The sequence below is a fragment of the Pygocentrus nattereri genome, chromosome 24, assembly GCF_015220715.1.
Source record: "Pygocentrus nattereri isolate fPygNat1 chromosome 24, fPygNat1.pri, whole genome shotgun sequence".
Classification (NCBI taxonomy): domain Eukaryota; kingdom Metazoa; phylum Chordata; class Actinopteri; order Characiformes; family Serrasalmidae; genus Pygocentrus; species Pygocentrus nattereri.
Window position 1 is genome coordinate 12,473,417 of NC_051234.1, and position 23,713 is coordinate 12,497,129.

Consider the following 23,713-nt stretch of genomic DNA (forward strand, 5'->3'; position numbering starts at 1 on the left):
AAAAGCAGCAGAATGAATGTGAGAAAATGACCAAGAAGCCTCAATATTTGACTTTGTCCTTTCTTATGCAAGTGGATTATCCTCTGTCTGAACACCACAGACATATATTAGATTTCTGTATAGATTTTTCTGCCATGTTGCCTTTACAGCACTAGCAAATTATATTTAACTATATCTCAGTGATACCTAGTTAACTACATGGCTATAGTTACAGAAACAACAGAGAAGTGAAGCAGTGTATATGTTCAGTCTATTCTCCATATTCATACAGCACACAGGAACTACAGTTAGCTGTCAATCAGCTTCACATAGGAATCAGTGAATTGGAATGGCCATATAAAACACATTAGTGTTTACAGTATATTATGCACAGCGGGAAAAATATGCTCCCGTCCCAACTTTTGTGGAATGTGTTGTTGTCATCAAATTCAAAATGGGCAATTTTTTTTAAATAATGAAATTTCTCAGTTTCATCATTTCATATGTTGTCTTTGTACTATTTTCAATGAAACAAAGGGTTTAAATGATTTGCACATCATTGCATTCTGTTTTTTTACACTTTGCACATCATCCCAACTTTTTTGAGAATGGGGTTGTAGTAAACTGGGGGATACTGAAGTATTGTAAAGTAATACTGTAGTTGCACACTAGATTAAATAAAATGCAGTAAAATGTATGAATGTAGTAAACTAAAACATTATAAAGACGTTGTAAAGATCTATGGTAATACTATTTATATTAGGTTGTTTACTATAGTAACAGCTTAATTGTGTAGTATACTGAAGTATGCTAAGGTAATGCTGTAGTCATTTACCAGACTGTTTACTGTTTACCATGGTCTAATTTAGTATACTATAGTATTTCAAGATAAATCTGTAGTTGTTTACTAGCTTGTTTACAATAGTAGTTATAGTAAAATGTAGTATATTATAGCATTGAAAAGAAGTCATGCTTTTCTAAGGTAATACTGTAGGTGTATACTACATTGTTTACTGTATTAAAGTGTAGTATACTACAGTATTGTACTGTAAATGGCAGTTGGAAAATCACACTGGTTCCACAAGTGACCAGTGGACTCATACCTGTACAGAATTCAACTGTTTTTACCTGGAAATTAGAACACTTCTATTGGTGCCTACTGGAGTGCAAATTCCAGTAGAAACCAGTTTGAAAATCCAGTTAGGTCTGCTAAACGCCAGCCAATTGTAGTAATAAACACCAGCAACCAGTTAAATCTCACCTGGACTTTCCCCTGGAACTTTTCATCTGTGGACTTTACTGTTCTGTCACGATCAGTGACTCACATTTCAGTCATGTAGGAACGTAAAATAATCACGTCTGGGGAAAATAGGATGATATTTCTGATATTTACTGTCACATCACAGTACAGTACACGCTGCATATGTGTGCTGTATGCAGAGGATAAAATGAAGCAATCTTCGTTACGTATTTATGTATTTGTTCAAATGTTTGGCATCCGCCGGATGCGGTGTCGGCGTCATCATCGCCAGGGCGGTGACGTGTTTCCTGCTGTCTGTTTATGTCCGCCGTTCCTGCTTCGGCTTTATTTTCTTTCTTTCTGCGGGTTTATAGAGAAAAGACAAGACAACCGGGGGATTTTGCAGCGTCTCTTTTAGAGCTGGAGTCCTAGGATGGTCGATATTGTGTTAGTTTTGTAGTGAAGCTCTCGGTAAGTCCAACTCTCGCAGCTAAGCATTAGCTTCTTTTTCACAATTGTCCGTTCTACCTTAAATGGTGCAGCGGTTACATTAGAGCTCCTGAGGCTCTCTAGTGTAACTGCTGCACCATTTAAGGTAGAACGTACAATTGCGAAAAAAAAGAAGCTAACGCTCAGCTTTATGAGCAGCAAATCTCATCCTGATCATTATTTATCCTTAGTCATTATTGCTTCATTTCGAGCTGTTTTGGCTTTAGATCTACCTGAATGAGTCTTTAAGCTCTGCGTGTTTTACGTTAAATATTGTGGCTGCTGTTCTGTCTTACTGAATACAGCCGTTCTATAATGATAAGTGGAGGTTTTCACATTTTATTTGGAGATTTAGCCACTGTTAAAGGTTTATTTCCGTCATGCTTTCATTTACGTGAAATAAGCCCACAGCAGCACTTTCTCTTTCGCTTTTGACGACACTGAAGATCACGTTATACGATGTAATCGGAATAAATAAGGCTTATATAATGATAATAATTATGGTATTTGTTTATAGAGCAATTTTCATTACGCTGGCAGCTCAGAGTGCTTTACAGACCGGTGATTTAAGCTTTACTGTCATAGATAAACTATGACTAATACACACACACACACACACACACACACACACACACATACATATGTATATGTATATGTATGTGTATGTGTATGTATATGTATGTACATACATACGTATGTATGTATGTGTATGTATATATGTATGTGTGTATGTATGTATAATGTATGTATAATTCTGTGTAGAACCATTGTCCAGAGTCTAAGATCACACCCGGGCCTTCTATTTCAGGATTGCTTATAAAAAGGGTTTGTCTGGGTTTTAGTACCGAAATTCAGTGTCATAGAACATTTCTGATACTGTAATATCAATCTGGTCTTGTTTAGAGTGCTTAGAGAGGTAGATTAAGATCACAGTGTTTTCAGTACAACATAAATAAACAGTATAAATGACCGTATCGAATCAGTGAATGTGATTGTAAAGGTGTCTGAGCATCTCATTCACCATCTTTCACTGTGTTAGTGATCAGAACTAAACACTGGAGAGCAGCGTATCAAAGCAAAATGGGAGGGGCTTAGGCTGTGAGCACACCCACATTTAAATAACTGGGCTTTTTTCTAACTGTAGAGGTGATTTTTGATATCGATGAAATCCCAGAGACATAAAAACACATTTTCATAAAGCAAGAATTAAAATAATTTTAACTTAATGTCTAATTGGTTTTAGACATTTTCTTACAGTAAAAATGAATGGAAATCCAAAAATCCAATTAAAAAATATATATTTTTAGAGAATGAGAAGAAATGCTTCGGGATGAAGGGGTATTTCATGAAGCCCTATAGAAAACAGAGCCTTTAACTATGTGTGTGTAGTGTTTTGACAGTCAGGCTTATAAACATTATAGTGCTTCGTACATACTCAGCATTCCATATTGTAAAAGAATGAGTTGGGAATGTTGCAGCACACGTACTCTTATAAAACCAGCCCTACCTATCACCACCTCACGGGTTTCTAAAGTAGCACATGATACTGAGAAAAACTGTCTGAGGAGCTCATGAAGTGAGACTGAACAGTTTGGGAAAATATCTAATTCGAATTTTTCTGACTGATATTGCGGCTGTGATTTTAATGTGATTTGTGAGTTCAGACTGTGCCTTGGACATGGTGGTGGTAGTATGAGGGAAGACTGATTGAGGAAGGGAAGAACTTTGAGAACTTGGGCTGGAGTTCTGGGCAGATTCTGCCTGTAGATAGAAGGCTGAACACTCATAGCTGCTGTAGAACAGATGCAGGACTGAGGAACAGGGGGGAGATGGTAGGGACCACGAATATTTAATTGGAACAGAAGGTGAGGATGTGAATTTATAGGGCGTTAGATTGGAAGAAGGAGGGGTTTCAGCCATGCTCCTTCCCCAAACTTCAGTTAGAACAAAACTACATTTATTCTCTGTAAATTGAAGTCCAGGCCTGTTATTTTGGCCAAGAAGACCAGATTGTCCACTTTTTCATGGCTTCAGAACTTCAGAACAGGTCTAACTCACCTACAGACAGTTTAATGTGATATTTGGGTAATGTTCACCAGTTAAGACAACATTGATAAAAAAAATCTATAATTTAAATTGCAGCTCTTGTGATTTAAAAATCACTCTCTTTAAATTGAGATTTCGACACAAGGCTGAAGGATTAACTGTTTTTATCATGAAGGTTCCTGGAGGATCAGCAACAGTTTTCTTATAACTGAAGTAAATGCAGCTCCATGTTTAGTTCCCCTCAAAAAAAAAACACAGTAAAACTGATCTCTGACCTCTGAGTCAGTCCTTTTTCATTTACTGATTGACAGACCGTTCCAAATCTGATTAATACTTTCAGGAAATGCTCACACATTGAGCCCAGGACACACTCTGCAATGTGTAATCGGTGTCTCAAATATGGGGATGGTTAAAGGGGTGTGGCCTTGGCGCTTTTTTTGCCATTAAATGAATGTTAATGAAGGTGAAGATTCTGTGCTGCTCTAAAAATGGACCCAGTGGACAGAGAGCATTAGAAGAGCCCTGACACTGGACACTTTAAACCATCCTGAAAACAATCCTGTTAGAGCAGCTTTCAGCTCATATTAGCTATACTGCTCTTCACTCCTCTAACGCCGCTGTTATCATCATCATTTCAGCTTTAATCTGATTGTTTGGTATCAATCAGGTTTAACTGATTGGGGTTTAACTTCATTTTCAATTAGATTTTGCTTCAGTGTTTTAGTTTTTAAAATCTGGTTTTTTTTTTTTGGTTAGCAAAATTTTGGCCCTCTGTGTCTCTGCACTGCAGCACATCACAGCTTTCTGATTTTTACATTTATTGAACACTTTACAGTCCACATTGTCTAGTTAGGTTTGAGTCTTTATCTAATAAAGCTTTCTGATTTATGAGCTGTTAAAAACAGGGAGAAAAATCCTGTTAAAAGCAAGACCAGCAAGAAATTTTTGAAAGTTTACATCATTGGAAAGAAAACATTTCAGTCAATGAATGTTCCAAATATGAAGTCCAGTGATTTGAGGGGGACGTGTGTGTGTGTGTGTGTGTGTGTGTGTGTGTGTGTGTGTGTGTGTGTGTGTGTGTGTGTGTGTGTGTCAGTTCCAGTATGGAGTCGCCGCTGGTGGACGACGATATCTGCATCCTGAAGCATGAGACAGCATACATGGCGGAGAGTCCGGTGGCCGTGTGTTCGGGCGACGAGTCCGTGGCCTCCCACTTCGCTTTGGTAACGGCATACGAAGACATAAAGAAGCGCCTGCGGGACACAGAGAAAGAAAACACGCTGCTGCGCAAACGTGTTAAACAGCTGGAGGACAAGGTCAGTCATGTAGTGAAATTCAGCTCCTGCAGTTTCACACATATCAGAGACTCTAAACACGATGAACTGGTATTGTTTATTTCCTGTTTTACTGTGTGGGTCTGTCAGTGATCGTTCGAAACAGCCTCTGAGTGTTTCTTTGTGGTTAGTTTCTCAGGGTTCTGTGGCTTCTCTAGTCTTTAGTGTTGAAGACAAATTCACTCCTACATCATACTATATTAACCTCTTCAACTCCTTGGGCCCACCGGTGGTTCCAAAACACACTTCATCATATTCTTCATAACGTTCATATTTTATAAGCTACATTCAAAAGGTGGGTGTTATATGAGGCTGTAACTGTATTCTTTCCAGTCAAATAGATAGGTGATGTAATTTTAAACCCTTATAATAATAGAAGCTGAGCTCACAATTTTTTTTCTACTGAAAGTTGACCCATTTTTTTTCACAAATCTGGGCTATAAACTATAAACAGATGGTGTCTCTTTAGTGATCTGCTCTGTAAAAATTATATAGCAGTATGTCCATCCATCCATCTATCCATCCATCCTTCCATCCTTCCATCCTTCCATCCATCCATCCATCCATCCTTCCATCTATCCTTCCATCCATCCTTCCATCCATCCTTCCATCCATCCATCCATCCATCCATCCATCCATCCATCATCTTCCGCTTCTCTGGGGTTCAGGTCGCGGGGGCAGCATCCTAAGCAATAAGGCCCAGACCTCCCTTTCCCCAGCCACTTCCACTAGCTCCCTGGGGGGATTCCGAGACATTCCCAGGCCAGCTGGGTGATATAGTCACGTCAGCGTGTCCTGGGTCTTCCCCGGGGGTCTCCTCCGAGGTGGACTTGCCTGTGACACCTCCCAAGGGAGGCGTCCAGGAAGCATCCTAACCAGAACCACCTCAGCTGGCTCCTCTCGACGTGGAGAAGCAGCGGCTCTACTCCGAGTCCCTCCCGGATGACCGAACTTCTCACCCTATCTCTAAGGGAGAGTACAGACACCCTGCGGAGGAAACTCATTTCGGCCGCTTGTATTCGTTCGCGATCTTGTTCTTTCAGTCATTACCCAAATCTCATGACCATAGGTGAGGTCCAGATCGTAGATCGACCAGTAAATCGAGTGCCTTGCCTTATGGCTCAGCTCTTTCTTTACCACAACAGACCGGTAAAGACCCCGCATCACTGCTGACCAAGCACCAATCCGCCTGTCAATCTCCCACTCCCTTGTACCATCACTCGTGAACAAGACCCCGAGATACTTGAACTCCTCCACTTGAGGCAAGAGCCTATCTCCGACCCAGAGAGGGCTCTCCACCCTTTTCCGCCTGAGAACCATGGTCTCGGATTTAGAGGTACTGATTCTCATCCCGGCCGCTTCACACTCGGCTGCAAACTGATCCAGCGAAAGTTGAAGTTCACGGCCTGATGTCCCCAATAGGACCACATCATCTGCAAACAGCAGCGATGTGAACCTGAGGTCACCAAACTGGACACCCTCCATCCCCTGACTGCGCCTAGAAATTCTATCCATAAAAATTATGAATAGAATCGGTGACAAAGGGCAGCCCTGACGGAGTCCAACTCTCACTGGGAACGAGTCTGACTCACTGCCGGCCATGCGAACCAAACTCTTGCTTTGTTCGTGCAGGGCCTGAATGGCTCGTAGCAAAGAGCCATGTACCCCGTACTCCCAAAGCACCTCCCACAGAATACCCCGGGGAACACAGTCGAATGCCTTCTCCAAATCCACAAAGCACATGTGGACAGTTTGGGCAAACTCCCATGAACCCTCCAGAATCCTGGAGAGGGTAAAGAGTTGGCCCAGTGTTTCACGACCAGGGCAGAACCCGCACTGCTCCTCCTGAATCCGAGGTTTGACTATAAGTCGGACTCTCTTCTCCAGTACCCCTGCATAGACCTTACCAGGGAGGCTGAGGAGTGTGATTCCCCTGTAGTTGGAACACACCCTCCGGTCCCCCTTTTTAAAAAGAGGGACCACCACCCCAGTCTGCCAATCCAGTGGCACTGCCCCTGATGTCCACGCAATGTTGAAAAGGAGTGTCAGCAGACAGCCCCACAACACCCAGAGCCTTGAGGAACTCGGGACGGATCTCATCCACCCCTGGAGCCCTGCCGCCAAGGAGCTTTTTAACTACCTTAGCGACTTCAGCCTCAGTAATTGACAAGCCTATTCCCGTGTCCCCAGACTCTGCCTCCTCACTGGAGAATGTGTCGGTCGGATTGAGAAGGTCCTCAAAGTATTCCTTCCACCGCCCAATGACGTCTTCAGTCGAAGTCAGCAGCACACCATCTCCACTATATACAGTGCTAGTGGCACACTGCTTTCCCCTTCTGAGTCGCCTGACGGTTTGCCAGAATCTTTTTGGAGCCGACTTAAAGTCACTTTCCAAGGCCTCACCAAACTCTTCCCACACCGGGGTTTTTGCCTTGGAAACAACTGAAGCTGCAGATCGCTTGGCCTGTCGATACCTGCCAGCTGCCTCTGGTGTCCCACAGGCCAACCATGCCCGGTAGGACTCCTTCTTCAGCTTGACGGCATCTCTCACCTGGGATGTCCACCACCGGGTTCAAGGATTACCGCCCCGACATGCACCAACTACCTTGTGACCACAGCTACAGTCAGCCGCTTAAACAATGGAGGAGCGGAACATGGCCCATTCTGAGTCAATGTCCCTCACCTCCCCCAATATTTGGTCAAAGTTCTGACGGAGGTGTGAGTTGAAGATCAATCTGACAGGTCCTTCTGCCAGAAGTTCCCACCAAACCCTCACTATATGTTTGGGTTTGCCTGGTCTGACCAGCACACCCCCACCCCCCCACCTGATCCAACTCACCAGAAGTCCAAAAACTGAACACCACTCGGGTTCAGACCAGAGAGGCCATTCCTCCCAATCAGACCCCTCCAGGTCTCACTGTCGTTGCCCACATGAGCGTTGAAGTCCCCCAGTAGGACAATATAGTCTCCAGGAGGAGCACTTTCAAGCACCCTTCCCAAGGACTCTAGGAAGGCTGGGTACTCTGAACTGCTGTTCGGTGCATAAGCACAGACAACAGTCAGGACCCGTTCCCCAACCCGAAGGCGTAGGGAAGCTACCCTCTCATCCACCGGAGAAAACCCCAACATACAGGCGCCGAGTCGAGGGGCTATGAGAAAGCCCACACCTGCCCGCCGCCTCTCACCATGGGTAACTCCAGAAAAGAATAAAGACCAGCCCCTCTCAAGGAGATTGGACCCAGAGCCCAAGCTGTGTGTTGAGGTGAGCCCGACTATATCTAGCCGGTATCTCTCAACCTCATGCACCAATTCAGGCTCCTCCCCCGTCAGTGAGGTAACATTCCAAGTTCCAAAAGCCAGTTTCAGCAACCGAGGATCAGAACGCCAAGGCCCACGCCTTCGGACACTGCCCGATCCACAATGCACCGAACCCCTACTACTGCCCCTCCCGTCGATGGGAGGGGGGCTCATGTAGCTCCTTTGGGCTGGGCCCAGCCGGGCACCATGAGTGAATGCTCGGCCACCAGACGCTCGCTGGTGAGCCCCTCCCCCAGGCCTGTCTCCAGGGTGGGGCCCCGGTAACCCTGATCTGGGCAGGGTACACAAGCCCTGTTTTCTTGTTTTCATAGGGGTGATATGTCTGATCATAAAACACATTTCTCTTAATCTGAGGGGAAAAATAAGTAAATAAACGAAAAATGTTTATATTTATTTTATGCAGTTGCTGAATAATTTGCCATATTATTTGGTCATGTAGATTCAGATGGATAAACCAAAATATATCCTGGAGAATAAGAGTTTAAATTAAGCTACAACACAGCATCTCCAGTGTACTGAAACTTAAATGCAACAGTCTTCAAAATAAAGAACAAAGTAAAGAAGCAAGCCTTGAATATTCTAATAAACTTTCTTTCATATTCCCGAAACCTTGTGACACAAAGTAATATTTTTGCTGTGGGCAGCGTGTTAATATTCCAACTAATGGTTCAATCGGAATAGAATACGTCCATGTAAACACCTCAGTCAGAATAGTCTAGTCTGATTGAGGCCATTAGGAATACAGTTTCTATCCGTCTGAAAGAGGTGGGTAATGCTGTGAAGTACCCGTTAAATAGAATAACACTATCAGTGTAAACACCTGTATCTGATTATATTCCCTATGGGAAAGTTTAAATCCGTTCTGCATGTGTGTCACGTCATAGTTAAAGTTCATACCGTCCAACATGCCAGAAACTGGTCTGCAGAGGAGACGAAGTTTATGTTCTGATCTTTAAAAGTTGGTGGTGGGACGGACGTCCAGCTTATGTGTCTCAGAACACGTCTTCCTCTCTGCCTTCTTTAATAAGGACATGTTTTCCTGAGTCTGACATAATTTTAAAGTAGTTAAAAACACAAGCACTGCCCACTGCTGCTCGTCTCACTCTGACTGGACTCACGTAATGCTGGTTGTCGGGGTAACGTCTACACTAAGTGGTTCGCTACACGTGCATCATTTTGAATCTCATTACTTGTAGTGAGCATGTAAACAAAGTTTTTCCAACAGATTATTGAATAGAGTGAAAATAAACACCTCAGTCTTAATATATAATTGGAATATATTCAGTTGGATTGGAGAAAATCTCGGCATGTAAATGCAGACACTGACACTTTAGTCATTAAGGGAGTGTCTGAACAGCACACAACACATTACTCATATATTTGGATAAAAGAAAACAAATTCACATCAAATAACTCATAGTAAAGTGAGCATCTCTGACTGCAAATCCTAGGTAAGGGAAGATTGTCTCTTTACCATGGCTGATTTAACATTATTCTGCCTTCTTTTACATGAATACATAGGAGATAAACCTTGATGTAAGTTCAGTAGTTCAGTACGTTCAGGTCGTTTCACTTGAAAATCAACAGAACGTTATTTGACAAGGGGCGGCTAAACATCATTTGCTTTATTGGTCACTTACAGCTGTGCTGGAGGTGTAGAAATACATCAGGGATGCTTTGAGGGGTCGACAGCCATCAGTGACCAAAGTTGATTAAAAAAAGATGAACTACTCACGAAATTCTTGTTCAACTTTTATACGATATTTCAGCACAATCAGCCTCAGCACATGAAATCAAGCGCCAGCCCACCAGCCCCTCATTTACATGAAGAGCACCCTAATTCATGAATGTTTTGATAGGGAGCCAATAAAACGACAGCATTTAGCAGCTCTTGAGCCAATAGCTGAGCTTGTAGGTGGAGTTTGAGTTAGCGAATGCACAGCTCCCCCACTGACCTGACTTGATAGTGTTGAAATCTTCATCAAATAATAAATAAACAAAAGCATCTCTGTGTGTTTAAAACAGCAGGATAATGTATTTGTGATTGTTTTCCTAAAATAACAGATTAAATGCTGTATTATTGACCCTAGCTGTGTTCTGTATTGTTTATTTTATGGGTAGAGTCAGTAGTATAACCAAAAGCACAGCATAAAATGTCTTTAAATTGAACATTGACTATATGTTTGCATCAGTGTGCATGTAAAATAAACACATCCGCTTTATACTGCACAAATTATTAGTATTATTGTTGTTGGAATTATAGATGATATTGATAAGTTTAGATGAGTTGGCTTAAATGTTTATGCTCAGATTTGATGATTAGAGCTGGTGAATGTTGTGTAATCAGTAGCGTGTTCTAACTGCATTGTTTGTTTATTTGTTTGTTTGTGTTTAGCTGTTTAGACCTGAAGCTCCACCCTCTGAGGGGCCACAATACATGAACAAAGCCTTCAGTGCTTATCGAGGAATCTATATGGAGAAGAAGGACCTGCAGGCAGAGCTGAATAAACTGGTACTTGGTGCCGTCACACTCACATCTACAGCAACACAAAATACCGTATTACAGTTACGATGATGACAAATGCTGTGGCAGGAGGGCTTGCGGTATTATATATATATATATATATATATATATATATATATAATATATACACACACATCTGTTCTCATTGCCTGTCCTGTATTGTGATCTCATTCAGAAAGATTTTTTAAAAATAATTAGCTATTTTTTATTTTTAGCTATCATTTTATTTACTTGTTTTTTAATGATATATTTCTTCATCTGTATTTTACGTGTATTTATTTTTGTTTTATTAATTATTCTATTTTGTTGATTAAATTCCATTTTTATTTTTCAAGCCCTTTTCTTTTCAGTATAGTCATGCATGAATGCTTGGCAACACTGGGTCACTCTCAGTGTGTTTCTGAGTAATGTTAAGGTTAGTGATTGATTGAAAATGGGCAGTTTTTCAGCTTATTTTGCATATATGGATTGTCAGGATTTGAGCTTTTTACATCTGTTTTAATTTAAAAAAGAACATTTTCCATGATATGAACCCTTTAAGAGCACACTGGATAAAGCTTATCTGTGTTACCTTAACCAAAGTCATTTCCTTTTGTTGGATTACATGTGTAAGATTCACCAAAACACCCACAGAGACTCATCTGGAGCTGTGACTGGTCAGAATGATCACAGCACACTTTGATTGGTAACTGGCTTATTTGAACATTGCAGCCTCCTGTGATGTCAGTCCTGCAGAACCCACTATCACCATAACACACAAACAGTGCTCTCAGTTTCGTTTTCATCCTCGTGTGGACCGGACCAGACCGGTGCTGTTGGTCAGTAAGCGGTGTTTGTGTGCTGTGTTGCAGAAGAAGGAGCGAGCTGAGTCTGAGCGGATGCTGACGGAGCAGCTGCAGGCTAAAGAGCTGGAGATCCTGCAGCTCCGATCAGAGATGGAGACCAGCCAAGGTACACGGCACACAGAGTTCAGTTCAGTCCTGTTCAGTCCTGCTCAGGCCAGTCCAGCTCAGTTGTTAAAAAGTAGCCAAAGGAAATGTTTCTGCACTTTCATATTTTGAAGAAAATAAACAGGGCAGAGCAGTATTTAGATAAACACTAAACACTGCAGCACTGACTGGAGATGGAACGATGCCACTGTTCTGCTATCGATACACTGTGTGTGCAGGTTTTAGAGTAACACAGGCTGATAAGTGTCTTCATGTGTGCTGTGTTCCTCTCAGTGATGAAGAGCCTGAGTGAAACGCAGGATTACTGGCAGGTGGATCGCAGTAGCTGCAGTGAGACTGGAGTGCAGCTCCACACACTGCAGGAGGAGCTGGACCAACTGAAACTGGAGAACAGCCGCCTGCAGAAACTCTGCTCCGCCACACCGGTGAGAGTCCGCACTCTTCATCAGTGACCACAGCTACTGTAGGAACCGGCGCAGAACATCAGCGTCTGATTGGCTACTCTTTCAGCCCTGGTTAACACATCACGGCTCATGCTTATTATACAAGAAGGGTTCTTCAAGGGTTCTTGAGTAAAGAGAATAGTTCTATATATAGAACCATGAACATTCAAAGAACGCTTTGCATGACTTACGGGTTCTTTACATGGTGAAATGGTTCTTTAGATTGATGGAGAATGTGTTGTAAAAGGTTCAATGTAGAACCTTTTAAAAAAGGGTTCTATAGAGCACCAAAAAGGGTTCCACTATTTTTGCAAAGATTGTACCTAAAAGAGTCATCATTCATTTTTATATGACCATTTTTAAACCACTCTTTATGTCACATGCTGCTTTTACATTTATGAATCAAAGCAGATCAGCAAACAAAATTCAATCCTTTTTTTTCTGCCACCTCCAGTAGCAGAACACGCTAATGTTTCCTAACTCCTGCAGAGGTGGAATAAAACAGATATCGATTTCTTGTAGTGTTGAACACTCGTGCTTTGAGGCCCAGTTCCGTTTCACCCCTCGTGCCAACCACTGAGCCCTTAGCCCTCTGTTCTGAGTGATCTCCTTTAGGTGTAGGGTGTCCTGATTCTTGTTGAGAGGGGTAGAGTGAAGTATTGGGTCTACATGACCCTACAAATGGAGGTTTTTCAGAGACACTCGAAACGGAGTGTAAGAGACCAAAGAAACCCACAGATGTGAGAATTTTCTCTGTTAAAAAATGACACTAACTGTCATATTATCTTAGTCTAATGTTGCTTCAGTGTATTTTTTTTGTCATTTTCTTTATAATAAGCATAAAACAATCACTAATAGCATGCTAATGTCTCAGTAGCTAGCGAGCTAACTTTCCCGCTCCAACTTAAATAGTCCAGCAGTTCAGATGCCTGAAGCTCCAGAACTGCTGCTCTATTTAAGGTGGAATGGGAAAATTTGAGTAGAAGAATCTGGTGAATACCTGACTTCAGCTTCATATTTAACTAGAGATTTAACTTTTATTTTTTACATTTTATTTTCATTTTATTTATTATTATTTTAATTTTATTTATTTTTATTTATAATGTTTATACTGTTTCTCGTTTCTATTACTGAGTGCCTTACTTCTATTACTCTGCTGCTGCTGTAATACTGTGAATTTCCCCACTGTGGGACTAAAAGGATTAGCTTATCTCTTATCTTATCTTATATCACTGAAGAATTAGAGGGGTGATACACCGCTGCATGGTGCCGTCAGTCAAACACCGTCACTGATTACACCCTGTTCACTATGAGACAACTTTCTTTTAACCAAACTCATTTCTTTAGAAAAAGGAGGAACCTTTGGGTTTCCTGTGATACGGGTCCATTCAGAAATGAGTGTATGTGACTGTTTTAGCACCATTAGCTCACAACTTAAAGGTAATTAATAATCAGTTATTGATCAGTTTTATTTATATATATTTATTTATTTTGCAGGATGTTTCAGACAGTTCAGTTGTTAAAAATGGTGAAGGCCAGGAGGTGTCGCTGGACTCCAGGTACTGGGTGTGACTGGAGAGCGAGTGTTGGAGTGTGTGTGCTGTTTTGTGTCTGTGTGTTTTCAGTCTAGTCACTAGATGGTGCTGTTGACTGTTATAGCTTCTCTCATGTCTTGACTGGAATCAGTTGAGACCATAGTTTTTCACATCTGTTTGTTATTGCTGTGTGTGTTTGTATAATAATGGATCATTAATAAGTCATTTGTTTAGTGTGTTCCTTTTATATTTTGTAAAACAAGATCCTGATAATTCAGTGGCTGAGGTATAAACAAGGACATTCGGAGTGGAAGGATAAAGGTGGAAAATCCAAAAAATAGTTTTCTTCACCTCACAACACAAACACCATTTATGTTCCCTGGATTTAACGCGTTTTAGGATCAAAAGCTTCTCTAAAGCACTTTGAGCTGCCACCACTATAAATGAAGCTATCATTATTGTATTATTATGAAGATAACGTCCCAGCAACCAGGCAGGGAATTCATAACCATTTCATGTAGTAACTTTCTGTGAAGGAGCTTTTTGAGGTGGACCTCTGGTTCAGAGCGGTGGATGACCACCGCTGTGAACAATTCTCAAGAGTGTTTCAAACCAAACCACTCTGTTTACATCTTAACCATCTTAACATGGAATTTTGGAAAATCTGTAGAATTCCCCTTTAAATCTGAAGCACAGTGTGCTGATGTGTGGGCATGAACTCTCCAACACAGGGAACTCAAGTTCTACATAAAATTACAGACTAAATGGCATAGAAAGAGAATGTATGAGGTTAAGTAGCAGGCTTATTTTTTCAGCACCAGTCCAAGGCAAGGCTGTTTTCTCAGTATTGTAAATGTTTTCTATGTGCAGACAGTGTTGATGATTTTTATGTTTGTGAGCTGCAGTGTTTCCTGTTTTTCCTGCAGGGCGGTGGCTGTGATGAGGTCATATGAAGACATGTGCAGTGAAATGTCCCGTATGCGTACGTTAGTGAAAACTCAGTCTGATCTGATGAAGAAGCTCAGAGACAGGCCGCTGCCCCCGGTGCTCCGGAGAGGTCAGTACAGCACTCACTGCATGCACTGAACACACTGTCTCACTGTACTCACGGTACACACAGCACACACTGCACTCATTGTCTTTGCATGGTTAAAAGGGTTCTTTGCCTCATCAAAGGGCTCTTCAGGTTGATAGAGCACATTGATTACAGCACCCAAAAAGGGTTCCACTATTGTTACAAGCCAAAGAACCCTTTTTTGGTACTATATAGAACTTTTTGCTCTGAGTGTACTCTCTTAAAAATGGTTGTTTTTCAAGGGGTCACCAAAGACAGTGGTGCTGTGGTATATGTGGTTCTTTTTCTGAAAAACTTTTTTTTTTTCTGGAAAGGGTTTTATTGTTGCAATGACTGGCTTGTATACAAAGGAAAAAACACTTTTTGGTGCTATGTAGAATGCTTAACAAAAAGGTTCTATATAGAACCTTTTACAGCACATTCTCCATTAATCTAAAAAACTTTTCACCCTGCAGAGAACTCTTTAATCATACAAAGGGTGTTTGGAGTATTTTTGGTTCTGTATAGAGCCATTTTCCTTACTAAAGAACCCCTGAAGAATATATTTTTGAAGAATGTAGAATGTCTAATTTGATGGATAAGCTTTTATTAATATGAATAAAGTTCTGACCAACAGACTAAATGTGCACAGTAACGCTGATCTGTCTGCAGTGCAGAGAGATATTGGTTTTAGATGGGGAAAAGGAACATTTTAATCTGAGAGTTCTTCTGATTCAGTTCTGGTTCTTGAGGAAATGATCCACCATGAAGTCTCTGATGTCGTCACAGCACAGTTTGATTGTTATTTTGATTGTTATATACTTATTTCAGAGTAAATGTTAAAATGCACTCTAACTGGAGAAGCTGTTCAGTCTTATGATTAGTTGTTTTTCCTGAGTGAACGTGTCTCCGCAGAGACTTGAACACAGCACTTTAGTGCACAGGTTCTGTTTATTTACTGAGTTTAACATTCTGGAAGAGAATAATCTCTTTCACATTTTTATTATTCTATATGTATTTTTTTCTTTTTTTTGCAATAAATACTTTTTACTTATAAATACTGTTTACTTATTCACATTCAGAAAATCAACAACATGGAATTTAACCAGGGTGCTCAGACTTTTACAAATGACTATATACAGTACTGGAGCATAGACAATAACAGTAATACTGGTTCTGAATTTTTTTGGAAATTAAATGAATGCACCCTTTATTGAATATATTGTAGTTGATTTGTAACTATAATTGATTTTATAGAGAAATGGAGAAACAAAATAGGAGTTGATCTGTAATTAAAGGCTAATTTATAGATATGTTTTAAAAAGTAAAAGTAAGTTTAGAAGCAGAATAACTGAAAGAGTCTCCACGTTTTCTGTGTTTATCTGAAGGTATTTGGAGGTCGTTGTCTGCAGATCTGAGATCATAGATAGACATTCAGGAGCTTTAAGGTCATTTAGAGCTTTAAAAGCAGCAGAGCTTTAAACTCTAACAGATCCTCAAAACTGCAGCATTTGGTGTGTGATCATCATGATTATCGTGGTATTGTAGCATATATTAAAAATGTTGGGGTTTTTAGTAGCCTCTATCCTTATGCTGTAGGCTAACTTAGTTAAACTCTGTCTCAAATACTACAGCACTAGCTCTCAGTGCAGCATTTTAGGGGAATTCCACCCATTTTTCAGAATTTCCGCAGAGTGTGAGATGTAATCAGAGTGATTCAGAGCAGTTTGTTGTGAAATGGTTCAGATGTCTTTACAGTGGTGGTGATAGGAACCAAGGGTTGCCATGACTACAACACAGATATAGACATTTTATTTACTTTACAAAACTACCAGTGAACCTAGACAAGTCTTCTGGGTTTATATGGAATGTTGATGATGGAAAATAGTGGAAAATCTGAAATAATAAGTTTTCTTTGGGGACTATTTTGCCTCACAGCGCCCTGCATGTATCCCTCCACCATGAATGGAGTTTAAGTTCTCAAAACTGTCATTAAACAGTGTCTCAGTCATCAGGCAGTGAATTCATAACCATTTCATGTAGTAACTCAGTGTCATGCGTTTTGTGGGGAGGTATAAATACTCACGTGGTGTGTTATAAGAGCCGTGATCCTGCAGGTAAACTGTGTGCTTCCTTTTTCATCAGCGCTCTCTCTCTCTCTCTCTCTCTCTCTCTCTCTCTCTCTCTCTCTCTCTCTCTCTCTCTCTCTCTCTCTCTCTCTCTCTCTCTCTCTCTCTCTCTCTCTCTCTCTCTCTCTCTCTCTCTCTCTCTCTCTCTCTCTCTCTCTCTCTCTCTCTCTCTCTCTCTCTCCCCTCTGTTCTGTGCAGCTCATGAATGTGTAGATGAAACAAGTGCCGCGTCTGTCCAGCCGAGCGTGTTTATAATGCTATAAGAGCGACGGCTGGATTTGATCGTTGCTGCTTCTGTATCTAGATTCAAACTCAGACGTGCTGCATATACATCAGATGGTATGAAGTTAGCGGATGAGGAGCACGTCAGTGGGTTTATATTCCTTCTCTCCAATCAGATCCAGTGGAGTGAGAGTAATCACCCGCCTGTGGCGTGTTTATGAGCGCAGCGGCCAGCCTGTGTGCTCGGAGCAGAAATGGCAGGTGTGAATTGGAATAAAGAGCAGCTGCGTGTTCGTTTCAGAGACTTTTGGAGTTCTTTTGATTTTCCTTCATATGTTTTCTGTCTCTACTGAGAGATATTACACTAGTGAGGGAGGAGAGCTGCAGCAGTATAGCCTCTGAAGATGATTGTCACGTCAATTTTAGAATTAGTTTTTATGATATGTAAATATTCAATAACTTCAATGAAGTGTACGCTCATTTTTTGGCCTGAATAAAATTATAATGTTGTTTTTCACTAATCCAGTTATTGTTTATACTCCACTGCTATCTAAATAGCTCCTCCAGTTACATTTAACTTGATTCTTGCTTCATATGAGAATAGTCAAACTTAATATTTAATGATTAACTGAATAATTTCCTTAAGAATCATAATCATTGTGAGAGATCATTTTTTACATTTACATACATCTTACCTCTATAATTAATGTGCACACGCACATGAATACAGCCTCGCTGAGACAGACAGGCTACAGATTTGACATCACAGTTCAGCAGCTTTTAATGTTTACTTTGTCTTTACTTTGTTTTAAAATACTGATAGTCTGTAGGTACATAATAGTTATACACTCACTGCACTAAATCCAGTTAAACTGGACTAATGATGCTCTAATGAAACATTCAGCTGGTCAGGGTTATTTAAGTACTGACCATTTTTACTGTACACTAAGAAAAGGCTAAATGGGTGGGGCTAAAAAACGCTGTAGGCTGAATGGGTGGGGCTAAACGGTTGTAGGCTGAATGGGTGGAGCTAAACTGCTGTAGGGTGAGTGGGTTGGGTTAAACTGCTGTAGGCTGAATGGATGGAGCTAAACTACTATAGGCTGAATGGGTGGGGCTAAAATGCTGTAGCCTGAATAGGTGGGGCTAAACTTCTGTAGGCAGACTGGGTTGAACTAAACTGTTGTAGGCTGAATGAGTGGAGCTAAACTGCTGTAGGCTGAATGGGTGGTGCTAAATTACTGTAGGCTGAATGGGTGGTACTAAACTGCTGTAGGCTGAGTGGGTGGTGCTAAATTACCGTAGGCTGAATGGGTGGTACTAAACTGCTATAGGCTGAGTGGGCGGTGCTAAATTGCTGTAGGCTGAACGGGTGTGGCTAAACTGATCTGGATGCATGAATTGAGTGCTGATGCTGTTTTGTTTGTTAAAATAATTTTTGATATGTAAATCTTGACATAAGATTTCTGGATTTGATTGTGTGTTTGCAGCTGCCTCTGCTCTCCCTGTGCAGTGTCTGGACGATGTAGAGACCAACTCTTCTCCGGTCAGAGTGACTGTCCCTCGCCCCCCTAGCGCACCACCACTCCCTTCCAGCGGGGGGTGCCCTGGAGCCTCTCCAATGGCTGAGAATCTGCAGGAGAGTTTATGGAAGACTCAGTGGCCGCTGCAACGTCCGGCCCCATTGGGCAGCCCCGGCGGCCCCCCCACCCTGCAGAACCACGGCACCCCCTCTCTGGATGACGGGTCCTGGTCCATTCCCAGCCACCCCCGGCCCTGCGATGCCCTTTTCTGGGAGGGGCCAAAGTCCAGCGGCTCCAGCTCTGAATGGGCAAAGCCGTAATGACCGATGACCCTCACGTCCGACCGCAAAGACACCTTACCTGCCTTAAAGAGCACCAGCCTCTCTGTCGGGCTGCAAGATTGCTTTAACAATTGTTTCCCTGCACAGTCCAACCAAAAGAAGACCAACTATCCTCTCCAGGCTCTGCCCCAAAGGTTCTACTTCATAGCAACTGTTGTGAAGTTAGAGAAGCTTCACAGAACACAGATAAAAATCCCATTAAACTGTAGAACAGACACAGTTTATACCACAATACCTACATTTAGAGTTATTCATTCAGCCTAATGAGAAACTATAGAACAGACTGGTAAATGTAGGTATTGTGATATAAACTGAGTCTGTTTTACAGTTTAATGGCATTTTTATCTGTGTTCTGTGAAGCTTCTCTAACTTCACAACAGTTGCTATGAATAAAGACCTGGGGTGAGGGTGGATGCAGTTTGGTGGGAAAGTGCAGAATGTGGTGACGCTGCTGTCTGAAGTCCAGGCTGAGGTACCTCAGAACACCTGCACTGTGTCTGCTGCTGAGGGCAGGTGTGTCACTCTCACCTGGGGTGTAAATAGCCTTTCAGAGAGGGGTGTGTGTGTGTGTGTGTGTGTGTGTGTTTTAAATGCACTCCATATAGAATCTGTCTGAACCATGTAGTTGTGGTCTGAGTGCCACTGACGCTGTAGGGGCTCCTGTTCACGTGTTCTGTTTTATCCTCATTACTGTGAAAGACGCCGAGTGATTACGGCTGTAGTTAGATGATCATATCGTCGGTGCCTCTCTGTGTTTCTTCATTCTTTCCCAAACACTCAGCTCCTTCAGGCTGATTTTAAACACCATTTCTGGATTTATGAAAATATACAAGAATCCTGATGCATTTTCTTAAAGCTGTCCCTTATCAAAGGAACAGTTTGGTGAAAAAACAGATTTTCAACTCTCCACTTAGTTCAGGTGTAGTTGATCAGATGGGACATGTTTGGTTTCCAAATGTTGCTTCGTTAATTTAACTTCCTAAGTTTAGTTTAGTGGAGCTATGTTGTGAAACAATAGAAGTCAATAGTTAAACAAATCTTTCCTGTAAATAAATCCTCAAAACTGCTCAAACTGCATCCAGGTCTTCATTAAAGGGCCTCATCTGTAGTGTCCATATTCCAGTGTGATGTGTGGGCATGTGGGGAGTCTGATTCTGCAGTGGAGTCAGAATTCAGCACAACACCTGCTGTCTAAAGCATCTACTTACAGCGTTCAGCTACAGTTCAGTTTGCTTCATGTTGATATTCCTAAACCACATTTACAAGCCTTCGTCACCGTAATGAAACAAGTTCTGTATTTGCAGAATGATTTGAATGACTATTGACTTCTAGTGTTTTAGCTAGACTCACAGCTCCAGCACTAAACTAAAGAAGCCAAATTTGAACACCAAACATGATCAGCTACACTGGAGTTCAGTGAAACATTGCATACACTAGATTTTTAGCAACCCTTTCCTTTAAACTGAAGGTTCAGAGCTCTTTTAATGGTTTGATAGGAACCCAAGTGATTATTTAATGTGATAAATTAATGTGTGATGGTGTTTGTGCTGAAGTGTTTCTGCTGCTGGTCCATGCCTGACCACCATGGTCAGGTTAGTGGGAATAACGTTACCTCTAAACAGGGATGTTCAGTTTGAGTTCTAGAGAACTTCAGTCCAACGTAGTTTGCTGATTTTCTGACTCTGACACACTACTAAACTTTCCATTAGTGAATTTGTGTAAGATAACTTCAGTTTCTCTCTCTGAGTGCTTTTTCAATGAAACTATACAAGTCATATCGCCCCCTACACCTCCTGTAGTGTATTACAGTCTGTCAGAATAACTGTGTGGATCATATGAACATTATAGAGCTGTTTAAATGAAAATATAGAAGTCAATTCACCCCTTACACTTCCTGTAGTGTATTACAGTGTCAGAATGACTGTATGGGTCATATGAACATTATAGAGGCTTTTTAAATGAAACAATAGAAGCCATATCACCCCCTACACTTCCTGTAGTGTATTACAGTGTCAGAATGACTGTGTGGATCATATGAACATTATAGAGCTGTTTAAATGAAAATATAGAAGTCACTTCACCCCTTACACTTCCTGTAGTGTATTACAGTGTCAGAATGACTGTGTGGGTCATATGAACATTATAGAGGCTTTTTAAATGAAACAATAGAAGCCATATCACCCCCTACACTTCCTGTAGTGTATTACAGTCTGTCAGATTGACCATATGAATGTTACACCATGTTATTTAAAAAAATTAATGTTATCTATAATCAACTTTGTTGCCTAATCATTGCAGGCGTCTTAATCTCCAAATTGTGCTGGACTGAAGGCCCTCCAGGACCATAACTGGATACCTCCAGCCTGGAGTGACCAGTAGAGGCTTGTTGGTCCTGTAAGCGACACCTTTAAAACGGGCCATTTTGTTGTATTGTTTCTCCCTCAGCAGGACCTTTTTATAAGAACGCTCTTCCATGTGTGTAAACCTGTACAAACCGCCTTAAATGAGTTTAGCCGCCGCGCTCCCCCTACGGAACCGACATAGAGACGCTCTCACACATCAGAGCACTGTCTGAATTGTAAATGTGAGATTTGTTCTGTTTGGTGTTGGACAGGAACTGAAAACTGTCACCATCACTCCCCCTCCAACGGAACGCCGCCTCCTGCTGGAACTGCTCTAACTTCACCCGACTGTCCTACTGAAGGGTCATTCATGAAGGTCTCAGTTTGTTTTCCGTTCTTTCGATTTTACGGGCAGTGGAGTTCGTGTGACGGTCCAGCTGCACCTGCTATGGGAACCAAAATGCAATGTACAGTTAGTGTAGATTATTTTATAGGATGACCACTCTGCAGACTGTTTGTAAATATTAAATTAAATAAATTAATGTAAACATTTGTATTTATTGATGAATCAGACATTGATTGTGTGGAAATGTTCGGCCTTCAGTGTGTCGTGTCTGTTTTGGTAGAAATGTATAATAATAATTATACATTTTCAGTATTACTTTTCAATAATTATTGAAAGATGCAAGAGGAGGAGTGTTCAGACAGGAGGCTGTGAAGCTCTGAGATCTGCTTTTCCTTTCTTCACCCAGTTGGACCAGCCTGCGCAGCTGTTTCAATATCAGGCCAAAGATCAGTCACTTGAATCAAACTGAACTGCGTAAATGCAGCCTTCATGTCACTTTATTTCACAGACGAACTATCAATCATATAATTATAACACCACAAACATCATCTAATTACACCTGCAGAAGATCAGATGATGTAAAATTACCTGGAGTTAAATAAGAATGTTCATATGATAAAACAGGTCTTTGAAAAGATGTTATCATGACTTAACAGCACTGTGCAAAAGCTCAGTTTTCAGTGTCAGGAAAAAGGCAGAAAACATGTATTTACTAGAAAACTGTACAGAAGCCTCAACAACTAAATATAACAATATATGAAGCTCAAAAACTAATTAAAAGCTCCAGAGAAAATGTGGTTCCTAACAACCACCCAGAAGAGCTGGTTGACCCCAAAACTGCCCCCATCAGATAATCAGCACTTGAAGCTTTCATGTTTGAGAGAGCGGAGAAAATCATGCTGCTTCAGATCTGAAAATATCTACAGGTGTTTTTGTCCATCCTTCCACTGTGAGAAGACGACAGCGCTGTGGGTCTGAAGATGTGTAGCTGTCAAGAACAACCTCACTGAGAAAAGCAGATGGACACATCAAACAAAGAAGCTGAACAATGGAGTGAAAACCCCAGAGTCCAGAAATCAGTATCACTGAATGCGCTTGATTACTTCAGAAAATCATCAACCAGCTTCTACGACTGAGCTTTGGAGGTGAGTCTGCAGATTCTTTGAGGAACTGAAAGTGAGTCTCCTGAAAAGAATGGAAGCTGGAATGATGGGAAAGAGAGACTCACTGAGAGAGTAGAGTTAGCTACTGAGGATTCTGGATAATTTGTGGGGTTTTTTTTGGTGAAAATGAATAACAGCAGTTTTGACTGGAAATTAAGTAAATGACAATGACAATGACTGACTTTTGCACAGTGCTGTATATGATTATAAATAATCTGAAATAGTATCCACGTTGGTTGTGAGTGAATAAGTGAAGCGAGTACTGCCTGAGAAAGAAACTCATTCATAACAGATTCATAACTCTGATACGCTCACACTGCAAAAACACAGAGCAGAGTAAAACTATACATTCTTAAAAAAAGGAAAAAGATTGCGTATAATTCCCTTGAGGAGAGAAACACTCCATCATCCTCTGCTGTGATTCAAAAACAAAAAAAGAAAAATCCTCTATGAATTTTGATCAGGCTTTAGGTGCTAGTGAAGATTTATATGAGGCCATCATGAATATCAAAGTGGCGGCGACGCAGAGACGGAGTCTGTATTATAATGCAGCTCCGGCTCTGAGCGGCCAGGCGTGTGTCTGCGCTTGGCATTAATCAGGAATCTCCGGCTCTTTACATGCTGGTGGGCAATTTCTCCTTCCTTTTTTTGGTGGGAATTCCAGTCCTCTCATATTCCAGCTTCTCCCTCATATACTCCTGTTTACACTCCTCAAAGAACTCCGGGTCCTTATAG

General features: G+C 41.4%; 2 protein-coding genes across 2 annotated transcripts in view; one reads left to right on the top strand and one right to left on the bottom strand.

Moving 5' to 3' along the window:
• The first annotated feature begins 1,511 nt into the window (after positions 1–1,511).
• azi2 (5-azacytidine induced 2) lies at positions 1,512–19,309 on the top strand. The gene is made up of 8 exons (XM_017703934.2): positions 1,512–1,690; positions 4,851–5,070; positions 10,802–10,918; positions 11,782–11,881; positions 12,154–12,305; positions 13,821–13,882; positions 14,785–14,915; positions 18,754–19,309. Exons 2-8 carry the CDS (start codon positions 4,858–4,860, stop codon positions 19,104–19,106), a joined length of 1,128 nt encoding a protein of 375 aa, XP_017559423.1. The 5' UTR covers positions 1,512–1,690; positions 4,851–4,857; the 3' UTR covers positions 19,107–19,309.
• A 3,456-nt stretch (positions 19,310–22,765) lies between these two features.
• The window catches only part of cmc1 (C-x(9)-C motif containing 1), a 19,234-nt gene continuing 18,286 nt past the window's right edge, over positions 22,766–23,713 (bottom strand). Inside the window, exon 4 of the mRNA XM_017703937.2 lies at positions 22,766–23,713. Coding sequence (XP_017559426.1) covers positions 23,593–23,713 — 121 coding nt within the window. The 3' untranslated portion in view covers positions 22,766–23,592.

Bases quoted from the DNA above. Each gene is read 5' to 3' on its own strand.
- azi2 (XM_017703934.2), top strand. From the start codon at position 4,858: ATGGAGTCGCCGCTGGTGGACGACGATATCTGCATCCTGAAGCATGAG. The intron at 12,306-13,820 runs GTGAGAGTCCGC...TTTATTTTGCAG, and splicing joins AACTCTGCTCCGCCACACCG to GATGTTTCAGACAGTTCAGT. The intron at 14,916-18,753 runs GTCAGTACAGCA...GTGTGTTTGCAG, and splicing joins GCCCCCGGTGCTCCGGAGAG to CTGCCTCTGCTCTCCCTGTG.